Source organism: Tupaia chinensis, unplaced genomic scaffold (assembly GCF_000334495.1).
Source record: "Tupaia chinensis unplaced genomic scaffold, TupChi_1.0 Scaffold141173_1, whole genome shotgun sequence".
Lineage (NCBI taxonomy): Eukaryota > Metazoa > Chordata > Mammalia > Scandentia > Tupaiidae > Tupaia > Tupaia belangeri.
Genome location: NW_006201036.1, coordinates 1,527,182 through 1,540,601, shown reverse-complemented (window position 1 = coordinate 1,540,601; position 13,420 = coordinate 1,527,182). Strand labels below are relative to the sequence as shown.

The window sequence follows — 13,420 nt, the reverse complement described above, 5'->3', positions numbered from 1 at the left end:
GGGGTGCGGTGGGGCCGGGAGGGCGGTGGGGGCCGGTCCGCCAGAGCTGGCTCGTCTGTCAGGGCTGTGACGGCCTCACCCTGGCCTGAGCAGGGAGGAGTCTCAGCCGCAGAAAGGGCTGTCGCTCGGGTGCAGGTGCGAGCACGTACTGTACCGCACAGCATCTGGTCCGTGTGGAGCGTGCGCCCAGAGCACAAGCCCACAGGCAGGACAGTGAGCATCTGGCACTCCGCGACATGCGGAAGAGCCGTCATTGCAGCCTGCAGGCAAGGGTGGGCGCGGTCAGAGCCCCGGGTGACACTGAGTGGGTGTTTGATGGCAGTTTGACATGCCTCCTTACATTAGACGTGCAACATACATAATACATACAGGCACATGTCTGTGATGACAGCTCGTCTCTCAGAAGCTTGCGTGTGGCCCGGAAGCCGTCCGCCCTTCAGTTCCAGGCCATGTTTACGTGCATACGTGATAGGGCTCGTGTTGGGCAAGGTCGTGCTTTGGAATGCGTGGGCAGGGCATGCTTGCTGAGAGCTGAGCCCAGCCAGCGGCTCCTGTGTCCTTGCTCAGCCGAAATACACACGCAGTCTGCATCGAGGCGAGCAGCCCACGGTTCATGCTGGACCCGGAGGGGGTCCTCCCTGTCCCCCTGGAGGAGGTGCCGCCATCAGAGGGAATCTCGCGTGGGTCCCAGATAATGGTGGTGAACCCTAGGCCTGGCTTTGCAGGCTGCCCCTGGCGATTTGTGCCAGGCCCCCACGGTGCCGAACTAGAATTTCCTTGGCAAGAGAAAACACCAGCCTCAGTTTGCCACTTTGACATGGGGACAGGGCCTGCTGTCCTGTTCCAGAGCGTCCATTTCCCAACTCGCATAGGTTGTGTGGATCAGTTAGCAAATACGGCGTGTGCAGCACGAGGTGAGAGATGGCTTCTTCGGTGTCATGTAGCATGAGGGTCTCCAAGGTCGACAGGTGGACAGTGAAGCTGGGGCCCGGCCGTGCTCCCTGAGTCTGGGGCCCTACACCCCCAGCTGAGCCTCCCCTGGCCGACCACAGACACTCTCCAAGCGTCAGTTTCTCAGGCTGCAATCCCCGTGTGAGGAATGTTGGGCTCCTGGTCGTTCCGGCCCTCAGCAAGGCGGTGTGTGTACAGCGAGGCGCAGCCCACGCCTGACCCCGGAGGCGTTCCTGTTTTCCCCCTGCTCTTCATCCTGCTCCAATGGCGGGGCACGCTCCCTGGAGCAGGGCGTGTCCCAAGGGCCCTGCGAGATGAGAGGTGCTCTGTCCACAGCTGGAGACTGGACTGGGCCTGGCGCTGGCTCCGGCCGATGGCCCGGGTGGAGAGCACTGGGGCGTGTCTCCTTCCCACCAGCTGGGTCTCAGCTGTCCCCAGGACTCTGCATTTCAGCAGCATAAAGAGCAAACGCAGAGGCGGACCGAGGTTTACCGGCTGCACACAAGGGCACCTCAGCCCAATGAGGAGCTGCGGGGACATGCCGCAACCAGACCACTGCCCTCCTGCAGCCGCTGCTCCTTGTTCCCTGGTCACCTCCCTGCCAGGGATGCCTATCCTCACAGAGGGCAGTCTGGAGACAGCTAGGTGAATGAGAAGTAGTGCAGAAAAGACGGAGCTGCAGAGCACGTAGGGAACCGGGGCACCCATACACCCTGGAGTACCCACATGGGTGTGAGTGGTCTCTGGGAGGGTGGGGCCCTGAACGGAGCCTTTGTGTATTTGGCATTTACCAAAGCTCACGCATGCAGGGTCCGAGGTCCCTGGAAGCATCGCAGTATGCGGCAGCATGGTCTTGCCTCCCTGCCCCCGCTCCGGCAGGCAGAGGGACAACAGGGGGCCACCAGCAGGATGACCTTGGCAGGGAAAGGTGCTGGGAGGGATTAGGCTAGGAGCCAAGTGGGACGCGGAGGGTGACTGGGGAGGCCGAGCCCAGTCCTGCAGGATGTGGGGCCGTGTCCAGCAAAGAGCCTGCAGGGCCAGGCAGGTGTGGACAGAGTGGGTGGGAGAGGAAGGGGAGTTGGGCAAAGGCGAGTCCCCTGCAGAGCACCTGTCTGGCTCTGTGCCCTGCTCACTGCATGGGACGACAGGAGAGTAGAACCTGGCCCGGGGAGACCCGTCAGATGGGTCTCAGCTGGGCTCCCGCCGTGGGAGCAGAGGCTGGAGGGCAGATGTTAGTTCGTCAGGCCTTCTCCCTCCTACACCCCTTCCCTCCTCCTTCTCCATCAGCCCCCCTTTCTCTTGCCATAGTGTTCCTGAGGCCACCATCACAGTCCCGGGCCTGGTGCAGCACACCAACAGCCCTTACCCTCTCACCACTCTGCAGGCAGGACTTTGAAAACCACGGTGTCGGCAGGGTGGGATCTCCTGTAGGCCCTGAGGAGAGTGTCTTGTGCCACTCTCTGATCTTGGAATGCTGCTGGCATCCCACAGCGTCCCATCCCGATGTCCCCTGGTGTCCCTCAGTGTCCCTGGGCCTGAGTACTGTCACTCTGACTCTGCCTGCATCCTCGAAGTCATCGTCCCTCTCCTAAGGATGGCAGTCCCCTGGCTGAGAGCCCATGTGTCAGTCAGGTCGTCCTAACTTACAGAAAATGCATATTTCTCCATTTTCACAGTCAAAGGCCTGACCCCATGACCCCACACAAAGCATCTGTGCCTCCTTCCCAGATCTGTTGGTGTGAGCTGAAACGTCAGCAGATCCTCAGAAACCTGAGTATCTTCTCCAGGCTGGCGAACGTCTGGGTGGACAGTTGGGGTGTAAAAGCATGAACTGGATCCAGGGAGTGGTGCAGTGACTCACTTGGGAAAGGTCGTGAGTCCGTGTCCCAGGACCTCTCTGAGTGTGTGGGAGGGCGGTTGGGCCTGTGGTCCAGGCCAGTTGAGGTTGGGGGTGGATGTGGAGTGAAGACCCTTAAGGGTTCTGTCTCTCTCATCAAGTAATAAATTAATTTTTTGGAAAGATCATTAGTCATCAACCTGACTGTAACAGTTAGGTAGGGTGGGGTTCCCCAGTGATGGGATTCTCTGTTACCCTTGCTTTGGGGTGTTTTAATGCTTGGACTCAGCCCACTGTCCAGAGCACAGGGAGCCGGGGTCCAACCTCTCAACATCAGTCACACTATGGTTAGGAAGGGAAACTCTTGGATCAGTTAAAAGGGATGATTTCCATTCCAGCACTATGGAGCACTCGCTAATCCGTGTCAGCCAGACTCCACACTGCTTAGGTCATTCAGCCTGTAGAATTGTGTCTGGAGAGGCGTGGGCACCTCCAGAGAACATTTTTTGTGAGCTTAGAAAATGGTTAATACAAACCCCATATTTTGCACATGAGAGAAATGAAGCCAAAAGGAGGTTAAATGGCTGCACATTAAACTTGAAGGGAGAGGGGAATATTTTCCTTAATCTCCAGAGACTGTTCCAGTTTCACTTCTGGCCACTAGAGGATTGACGGTGCTGAAAATGGTGGACTGAGCTCGCTTGGCAACCCTCCCACGTAAATCACATACATGTGCTCAATAAAAACCCGTAAAAGATGTAAATGCTTATATGAGCTTGCGAGAGGGAGAAATGCCCAGGAGCCAGCGATAGAGAGGGAACGGAAGTCTAAGTGACAGCCTGGGCTGCCACCGCACCGGCCACCTGAGGCAACCATTATGTTGTAGCCTTGGAGACCACCCTGGTTTTCCCGGGTCCCCAATAAAAAGTCAACTTGAGACTAAGAGTTGGGTTCTGAGCGATTCATACAGACAGGGTATCAGCACATGGCCACGGACCAGATTTGGACATATCCATGGGCTCTAGAGTAAAGAGAGCACCAGTGGGATGTGGGCACCATGACAGCAGGGCAGCTGCAGAACACATGTGCTCCTGCGTTGCTGTCAGAGCATCCTCCAGAGCACAGATGCTGCGCTGAACAGAATACGCAGTAGAGGGAAATCTTGACTGGGATTAAATGAAGTAACCAGACACCTGAAGACCAGCCACATGGCACAGGGGTAGCGCAACATGCTGAAGTCACACAGGGAAGTCCTAGGTTCGCATCTAAGGTCTTCTGTGTACACACACTGTCCCAATCCTTGCTGGCTGGACGTGGGCTGTGTCATGAGGAACCTGTTGGGGATCTGTCTCTCTCTCAGAAGAAAGAAAGAAATACACTTCAAAAAATAAAAATAATGCCTTAAAGGTAATGATTTAATGTGGAATTAGGTGTATTAAGTTCCTTTCAGTTAGGAGAAATAAGGGGTTAAAATAAAAATTAAGGTTGGTTTTAGGAAAATAAAATAATTTACATTTGGCGTACCAAAATGTAAGGCTTCTGAAATATCATCTCTGCTATACAAGCTGTCCTGCTAAGTTTTGTATTGTCAACACTAAACCAGAAAGGATCTTGTTAGGATCCAGAGAGTGCACGTGTCTTAGAGGGAGCCCCTGACATGCCTGGGAGACTTGAAGGCTACAGCCCTGGGGAAGAGGATGAGGGCGTTTTCACTGCTCAGCCCAGGGAGGTAAGACAAGGGCTTGGCTTACCCTGGTTTGAAGTAGGGAACGTAGGAGGCTTCCACAGAAGGAATCACACTTGGACCTGCACTTTTTGAAACCAGATCTACATGACCAGAATGTTGTGGGAAATACAAGCCAGAATGTGAACGTAAAACTTGGCACTGCCTGTCAGAGGAACTCAGTCCTCAAGGGATTCCCACAGAAAAACCAGCCCTACAATGAAAAATCACAAGCACATTTGGAGAGGCCCAGGCTGAGTGGCAAGGCAGTAAACAACGAAGCCAGAAGGATTAAGGATAAAGGAGGAGATGGAAACCACATGGTAGGAAAAGCAGTGATGAACTTGAAAAGAAACCAGAAATTTTCTAGAAATGAAAAATACAGTCCATGAAATGAGAAACTCGGGGTAGTTTACGAGTAGATCGTACACAAGTAAAGACAGGAGAGGATGGGGATCTAGAAAACAGGTGGAGGGCCAGAGGAATCAGCATATCAGGAATATCAGCCTATTCAAGTGAACTTCAGAAAGACCATCGAGAAATGGAATTAAAGTCCAAGTTTATTTTGGTGCAGAAAGAAAAAAAATGAAATCTGTGCAGCTTTTTTTTTTCAAGAATTGCTTATTTAATTTTGTTGTTATTATATTTATTTAGTTAGTTAGTTTTATCAGAGAGAGATGATGAGAGAGAAAGTGAAATGAGAAAGCAAGCCACCATGGTCCCTCATGAAATATTAATAGAGAATTTTGGGACCAGCAGTTAGCTTAATGACTGTGTCGCTGGACTCCCACGTAGTTGACTGCGGTTTGAGTCCCGGACCCGGTGGCCTAAAACTCATGCCGAGCGCGTGTGCGTGCATGCCCAAGATCCCGAGAGGAGAATGGAGGAGAAGGGATTGCGGTGTGGCCATCCCCCCCGGGTGGTGATTGCTCACTTTCTATCTCTCTGTCTCTCTCTGTCTGGCGACTGCACACACCCTATAGCAAAATCCTCTCAAAAAAAAAAAAGAGAGAGAGAGAGAGAATTTTATAGAATTGATGGAAGGCATGAATCTTCCAATTTGAAGAAATACCCAGAGACCTGAGGAGGCTAAAAGAAAAAGAAATTCACACTTAGTGATAGATACTTCAGAAGAGCAAAAACAAAGGGAAAACATTTAAAATGGCCTAAGATGAGAAAAATTAAGGTTATCTGCAAAGGAATAAGAACTGGCAGGGCTTTCAATGGTCTACAAAAGTCCAAACACAATATTCTAGACTACTATACCCAGCTAAACTGTCATTCACCTATGACAGTAACAGATACTTGTAGACCAAAACTTAAGAGCATTTAGAACCTCCGTCTTTGATCTAAAGAACTAATGTGACCCAGGTGGAGCTCAGTTAAACCTAGAAGGGTGGTATGAGATACAAGAGGTAAGGAAAGAAGTTGGTAAATAAACCAACAGATCTGAATAAATACTGATAGTAAAAATAAACACAATCATGGCTTCTGGGGGCTTAATGACAGTGTAACTAAGCACCAAGAAACAGTCATTCAAAATCCGTGTGTGCATGTCTATGTATCTTTGCGTGTGAAAGTGTAACCACGGCATGTAAAGGTTTTTATATTTTGGAGACTGTCAGATTAGGTATGCCTATTAAAAGTAGTTAATCTTGCCATTAAATATAATTTTTGAGTAAATATAGGGTAGAAAATAGATAATAACGGGCAAAACCCCCATGCAAAATAGAAAAGGATAATTCAGAGGCAAAATGAAAACAGTGAAATTTTTTTAAAAGTTAAAAGACTCACATGTTAACACACAGGCTCATAAAATTACATGTAAAGTTGTAAACCATTTACAAGATTCATATTTGATATAGAATTATAAAAAATTAGAACTTACTGCAAAGGACTCGGCTAAAAATACCCAGAGGTGGCTATATTAGTATCAGACAAAATGGTCTTTTAGACAAACATGTTACATAATAATACGAAGACAAAATGCTATAATACACTGAAGGTCAAATGTACCAAGTCACATAGTTTCCTATAGATTAAGGCAACTCATCACAATTACTAATAGGTATTTGACAAGTATAGAATCAGTGAACACACATCTCATTAAAGCTAGTAAAGAAACATTAAAAATTTCAACAACAAAATTGACAAGCTTGATCTAATGGACATGTATAAGCCCCTACAATGAGCATTTAGAGAAAACACATTTTTTTCAAGCTTTTTTTTTTTTTTCATGAGAGAAGAAGAGAGACAGACACTCCCAACAGTCTCCATGCGCAGCTGCTACCGCAGCCTCAGACAACCCAGATCACGGTAAACTTCTCCATTCTCCTGGGATTTGGGGCATGCACACACATGTGCCGCGTGTGGTTTTCAAGCCTGGTGTGTATAGGGATACCTTAGGCTACAAACCTAGACTCTTCCTGGGCACGTCCAGTTGCATTGGTGCCATGCCACCATCTATCCTGCAGAAATGCACTTTTTCAAACAATTATTTTTAAAATTTTATTTATGCATTCATTCATTTAAATTTGACCAGAGAGAGAGAGAGTAAGAAAGCAAGCTACCAGGTCCACAACTCGAACCATGGTCTGCCATGTGGGAGTGTCCAATGCTTTAATCAACCACGCCACTCGCTGGTCCCATGAAACGAATTCTTAGTAGCAGAGTTGCACTATTTATTTTAATTTGACCAGAGAGAGAGAGAGAGCAAGTGAGAAAGCAAGCCGCTATGTCTAGGACTTGAACGATGGTCAGCCATGTGGGAGTCCAGTGCCCTTAACCACCATGCCACCTGCTGGCCCCAGTGTTCAGTTTTTTAAAAGTGTTCTAATACAAATATTTAAAATGTTAAAGTAAAATCTTGATGTTGCATTCATGGACATTATATATTATTAGTGTTAACACTAATTTGTGTACACTTGAAACTTTTTTCCCTTTTTTTTGGCCATAGGGCATGTGCTCTCTAGAAAGGGGAAGTGAGAAATCATCCCCTCGGGAGGATGACTGCACCACAGTCCGTTCTCCATCCTCATTTCAAGGTTTGAGGCATGCATACACATGTGCCTGGTCCAGGACTCAAGCCATGGTTAGCCACGTGTGAATCCAGTGGCTTGAAACGTTTTAATACTTAAATAGACTTAACTTTGCCAGTGGGAGAGAAACAAAGTGAGAGAGAAAATGAGAAAGCGTCCCCCCACAGGGGATGGCCATGCTGCAGTCCCTTCTCCTCTTCTCCTTCCCGGATTTTAGACATGCATGGACACATGTGCCCGGCGTGTTTTTTGAACTTCTGGGTCCAAGACTTAAACCACACAGTTGGCCAGGTGGGATCCAGCCGCCTTAACTACTATGCCAGTGGCTGGCCCTAACACTTAAAGTTTTAAATAAAAAAAGGATGCTGAACAAAATAATTAAGCAAAAGGAGATAGGAGAGGTTTGAATTTTGAAAGCAAAACAGTGCATTATTGTTAGTTGAAGCTAGTAATATCTACATAGAAAACCCAAAACAATCAATCTAGAACCTGTTATCTGTAAATGCAGGTCTGTCTCCATAAATGGCCTGTTGTTAAATGAAACTTATTGGAATGTTCATAAATTGAATCTAGAAGGGAGAAATACCCATGAAACTGAGAACATTGCCTCCCAAGACAAGAGCTGTTATTCTCGATGTCAGAGCCCCCACCCCAGTCCTCCTAGTTGTGCGACTCGGGCTGGGCCATGGCACAGGGGTGGCCGGCTGACCCGAGTCCGAGGCCCTCCAGCATGCTGGACTGCGTGCACACCTGGGACCTAGCCTCACTGAGATGGAGTGGGTCACCTTGTGGGGACCTGTCAGGACCTTTCTCTCTGATTGTCTCTCTCTCATGAAAAAACACATTTTTAAAAAATAGCCAATGTGATGTGGCCGGCCAGCCAGCAGAAGGCCAGAGAGTCTGGAAGCGAGGTCAGAGTGAGCGGAGGTGGCAGCCCAGGACCACCTTCCGTGGAGGCCACGTTTTAGCAGAAACTTGACGCTGGAGAATCAGCAGAGACCTGAGGAAAGGCAGCTTTTGGGCAGCTGCACAACGAGGAACCCGCCTGCTGTGTTGTAGGGAGAGCAGGAGAGCCCCTCTTTGGGGGAAGTGCAGGCGGGATGGACACGCGCCAGAGGTTGGCGGTTGAGCATGTCCCAGGAGCTGTAAAGGTGGGAGGGCAGAGCTTCGTGCCTTCACGTGGCTCAGGGTGACGCCGCGTGGGCTGAGTGGTTCGTGTGGTTGTGGACTTGTAGTCTCAGACCCAGCGGCTGCTAGCTCTTCTGAGAAGGGCCTAGTTCTTGGGAGAGCTGGTTGTTGGCGAGATCAGTCAGGACCTCTCTCTCTGTCTCTGTCTCTGTCTCTCTGCCACGTGCCTGCCATTCTCTGTGCTTCCGTAGGCCATTCTGTTGGCCCAAGACTTCGGGTTTTCCAGACACCAGAACTGTGTATTTACAAATAAACTTCTATCTTTATTATTTTTTATTTTTTTAGAGAGATTTTTGCTATAGGGCCTGTGTGCTCGCCGGAGAGGCAGCGGAAAATCACCCTCCAGTGGGATGACCACAACAGTCTCTTCCTCCCTTCTCCTCATGGGGTTTGGGGGACACGCATACACGCCCGATGTGAGTTTCAAACTGCCAGGTCTGGGACTCAAACCTTAGTTGACTACGTGGGAGTCCAGCACCTTAACCACGACACCACCTGCTGGCCCCACTTCTGTCTTCTTTATAAAATCACCCAGGCTTTTTTGTTTGTTTGCTGTAGGGAACCTGTGTTCACCAGAGAGGGAGAGCAGGAAAGCGCTCCCTGGTGGGGTGGCCATTTCAATCCCTTCTCCATTCCCCTTTTGGGATTTGGGGCACTCACGCACACATGCCTGGTGTGCAAAATCACCCGGACTTTTTTCTATATGAAACCTAAACTCTGGTATTCCTGTTAGCAACACGGTAAACTGTAAGACAGGAGCGCTAAAACAGGAGCACTGATCGTGTAGTTACTTCTTGTTCTCTGTCTCCCTCATTTCTTCCCGAAGGCTCAGTTTCACTCGCCTACCATAAGAGAGCTATAACTTTATCTTTCTTTTTTAAAATTTTTTGTTTATTTTTTTATTGCCAGAGGGTTTCTGCTCTCCCAGAGAGAAAAGCAGAGAGAAGGCATTCCCGAGACAGTGCGGGCTGCAGCCCTTCCCTTCCGTTTCTATCCCATCAGGATTTGGGGCATGTCTTCCAAGCCTCCAGGGCAGTGATCGAACCTTGGTCGGCCGTGGTGGCTCTCCGTTCCAGTGCAGTGCTTAACTGCTGTGCCATCCGGCCAACCCTGTATTTACGAAGTTACCAAGTGCTGATGTACAGTTTTGGTCCTGCTGAGCTTCCTTCAGTGTGAAGGTGGCTGGTTTGAGGCTCAACTGGGACGTGGTGCCCTTCAGGAGACCCAGTCCTGACCGTTCCCAGCTGGCCCGTCCGTTCAGGCGCCGTGGTGTGGGCACCTGCCCAGGTGTGGCGCTGGCTGTCAGTCCTAGTCTGAAGCAGTGTTGGGAGGGGCAGCCCATGTGGGATCAGGCAACCGATCCACGTTGTCAATTCAGACTAGTCCTCGTGTTCGACACACACGGAGACCTGGGGTCCGGTGTCCAGGGCCTCTGGGCGGTGTCTGTGAGGCCAGTGCATCAGAATTTCACCTGCTCGGTTCTTCTCAAGGCTCCAGGTGTCTCAGTTACCGACCGTCTTTGTGCCCTCCCCAGGAATCACCCTCCACAGCTTACCTCAGTGCAGGGCGAGGAGCTGGCCAGGAGAGTCAGGGTGGGGCCCAGTGATTCTGTTGTCCTCAGTTAGGGACGCCGCTGCAGGGCGTGTCCACCTGCTGTCCCCACTAACAGAAACCTTCCCTCCATCTCAAAATCCACCCAGGTCGCTGCCTTAGTGCCCTTCCCACCAGCGCAGGGGGCCAGCAGCTGTCTCTAACACTGTGTCCCCTAGGGCCCTCCAGAAACCGGGCCTCTCCTGGTGAAAGCAGCAGGTATATGCAGTCGTGGACTTCATTTAAAAAGAAAGGACTGGGCCCAGCTGCTGTGTCACGTGCTCCTGTCACTGTGAGACCACATGGGAGGCCTGGGTTCGATTCCTGGTTCAGCCTAAAGGCTGGGTGTGTGGCCGTGTCTGAAATTCCAGTGACCCAGTAAGGCTGAAGGAGAGCCGGAAGCTCAAGGCTGGGGAGCATAGCCAGACCCTGTCCTGAAAGAGCCCGGTGGCACAGTGGTTAGGGTGCTCAACTCCCACATGGCCGACTGTCTCTCGGACTTGGTGGCTTGAGGATCATGCCGGGGGCGTGTGCGTGTGTGCCCAACATCCTAAGAGGATGGAGAAGAAAGGATTGCAGTGTGGCGTGGGGGGGGGGGGGTTGTCTCACCTTTCCTCACGGTCTCTCTCCAGTGGGCGTGGGCATTATACGACAAAAACGTAAAAAGAAATAAAAAGAAAAGAAAAGGCCGGTGGTGATGGCGCAGGTCTGTGTCCCAGCTGGGAGCCCGGGTCAGGAGGATCCCAGCATGGCGAAGCCTCCCAGCAGGCAGGTGAGAAAGCAAATCAGGTCTTTTAAGATCAGGGCCAACCAGAAAACAAGCCGAAGGATCAGAACGGGAACGCACTTACCTCAGACTGCTCTCCTTGGGTGTCGGCCCTGAGTCCCCCCTGCCGTGGGGTCACATTGCCGTTCCTCAGGGTCATGGAATCGTAGCTCACCTGTCTTGAGAGAGCATACCCTTCAGCCCTGTGACCATGGCCATGCATGTGTCTGCTCACATATATGTGTGTACATGCAGATACACACACAGACACGCCACACACCTGCATACAGGTGCACCTCTGCTTCCTCCTGCTCCCTGTGGCCTGTGCGGCCAGCTAGAGCCCCTGCCTGGGTGTCCTGGGCTCCCCGAGGCCCTGTGGGCGGTGTCTCCACTCCTCAGGCACAGCGTGGCCTGTCTGCCCTGCAGAGCCTGAGCCCTGGCTGCTCCAGCCTGCTCCCAACCTGGGCGCAGCTGACACACCCCGTGCCCCTCGGCATTGCAGCTGTTGCTGTTGGGCCACGTGTGTTTCTCTTATACCTGCCGACCGTGACCCTGCACTTACCAGTGCAGTGGGCGGCCCAGGGGCGGCACTTTCCAGGCGTGAATTCGCTGCAGATGGACCTGCGCTCTGGTTAGAGTCAGGGCTTGCCAGGAGATGGTAGTGGAGCCCCGACTTGAGAGTTCATCTAACGGCTGACCTGTTTGTAATGCCCAATCCTACTCCTGGCACCTCGCGGTCTTTCCCAGACACGCCTGGAGTGGTGACCATTCGGTGCCACTGACCCATGTCCCCAGCTCTGGTGGAACCAGAACGCACTGCTGCCTCACTGAACCACTCGCCCCATTTGTAAGTCTGTGTCCCTTCTGGTCGACCGATGCCACGTTCTCGGCATTTTTGTGGGTTTTGCCTGATGATTTCACTGCTGAAGAGAGCCCCAGGGGCCAGCTCTGTAGCCTGCTGGTTAAGGGAGCCAGACCCACACGGCCGGCTGAGGTCCAGGTCCCAGCCTGCATGGCTTGAAGAATATGGGAGCCATGAGATGGCGTAGTGGTTACGTCCCTGGACTCCCACATGGCTGACCCCAATTTGAGTCTCTATGGCTTCACACTTAAACTGGGTGCATGTGCATGCGTGCCCAGGATCCCAGGAGGAGAACGGAGAAGGGATTACATCATGGCCATCCCCCTAGGGGGTGCTTTCTCACTTTCCCTCTCACTGTCTCTGTCTCTTTCTCTTCAGCGAGCACATGTGCCCTAAGGCAGAAACCTCTCAAAAACAAAAAACATGCCCAGGCACGTGTGCATGCCCAGGATCCTGACAGGGTGGAGAGATGGAGGAGGGGGTTGCAGTGCGACCAGCCCCACTGGGGTGCTTTCTCCCCTCTCCTCTCACGCTCTCTCCGGTGAGTACACATGCCTGCCCTCTGATGCTGGTTTTTTTTTTCCCTAAAGTGGCTCAGAAACTGGCACTGAAGTGCTGCTGGTGTCCCTAGGTGCGAGAGGGCCGTGAGCCTCCCACAGACATGCGTGTGGTGGGGCAGCTGTTCAGGCCCGCGGTGCGATGACCCTGCAGCAGAAGCACGGGTGCTGTGGGCTTCGTACTGACCGCTTGGCCAGAGACTTGCAGGCACTGAGCCCCGTGTCCTCTGGGACATTCTGGAACGAGGAGAAGGGCTGTGTGTCTGTGGGAGGACCGTGCAGTCCCCCAGGGTCCGTCCAGCAGCCCAGGCAGCCCTCCTGGCCTGCCCGCGTTCACTTCGCCGTGTGGCCCTCTCCTGGCAGGCTACTTCCTGAATTTCCTGGAGCCGGTAAATAACATCACCATCGTGCAAGGCCAGACGGCGATCCTGCACTGCAAGGTGGCAGGCAACCCGCCCCCCAGCGTGCGGTGGCTGAAGAACGACGCGCCGGTGGTGCAGGAGCCGCGGCGGGTCATCATCCGGAAGACAGAGTACGGCTCCCGGCTGCGGATCCAGGACCTGGACACCACAGACACCGGCTACTACCAGTGCGTGGCCACCAACGGGGCGAAGACCATCACGGCCCCTGTGGGAGGGGCTCTGGGAGGGTGGCCGCAGGCAGCGCCGACAGGGCTGGTCTGGTCGCCTGGGAGGGGCTGACTCACTGCTGGAAACCGAGGAGAGGGACGAGCCGGTCCCCAAGCCCTTCCCGCTGCGCACAGGGCCCGGGGTAGCCTCTCACCCGCTTTCTAGGGATCAGCCGAAGCGGGCAGACTGACACTCCCCCGGCTGCAGGGAGTACTCCAGGTGTTGGGGGGGGTGAGGCACGGAGGGCAATCAGGGATGACAGGGACCATGTGGGAGGAG

At 52.4% G+C, this 13,420-nt stretch overlaps 1 protein-coding gene across 1 annotated transcript in view; it reads left to right on the top strand.

Moving 5' to 3' along the window:
• ROR2 (ROR family WNT receptor 2) overlaps positions 1–13,420 on the top strand; it is a 73,247-nt gene that overhangs the window by 12,954 nt on the left and 46,873 nt on the right. The window contains exon 6 of the mRNA XM_027766123.1: positions 12,876–13,141. Coding sequence (XP_027621924.1) covers positions 12,876–13,141 — 266 coding nt within the window. The remainder of the gene's footprint in view (positions 1–12,875; positions 13,142–13,420) is intronic.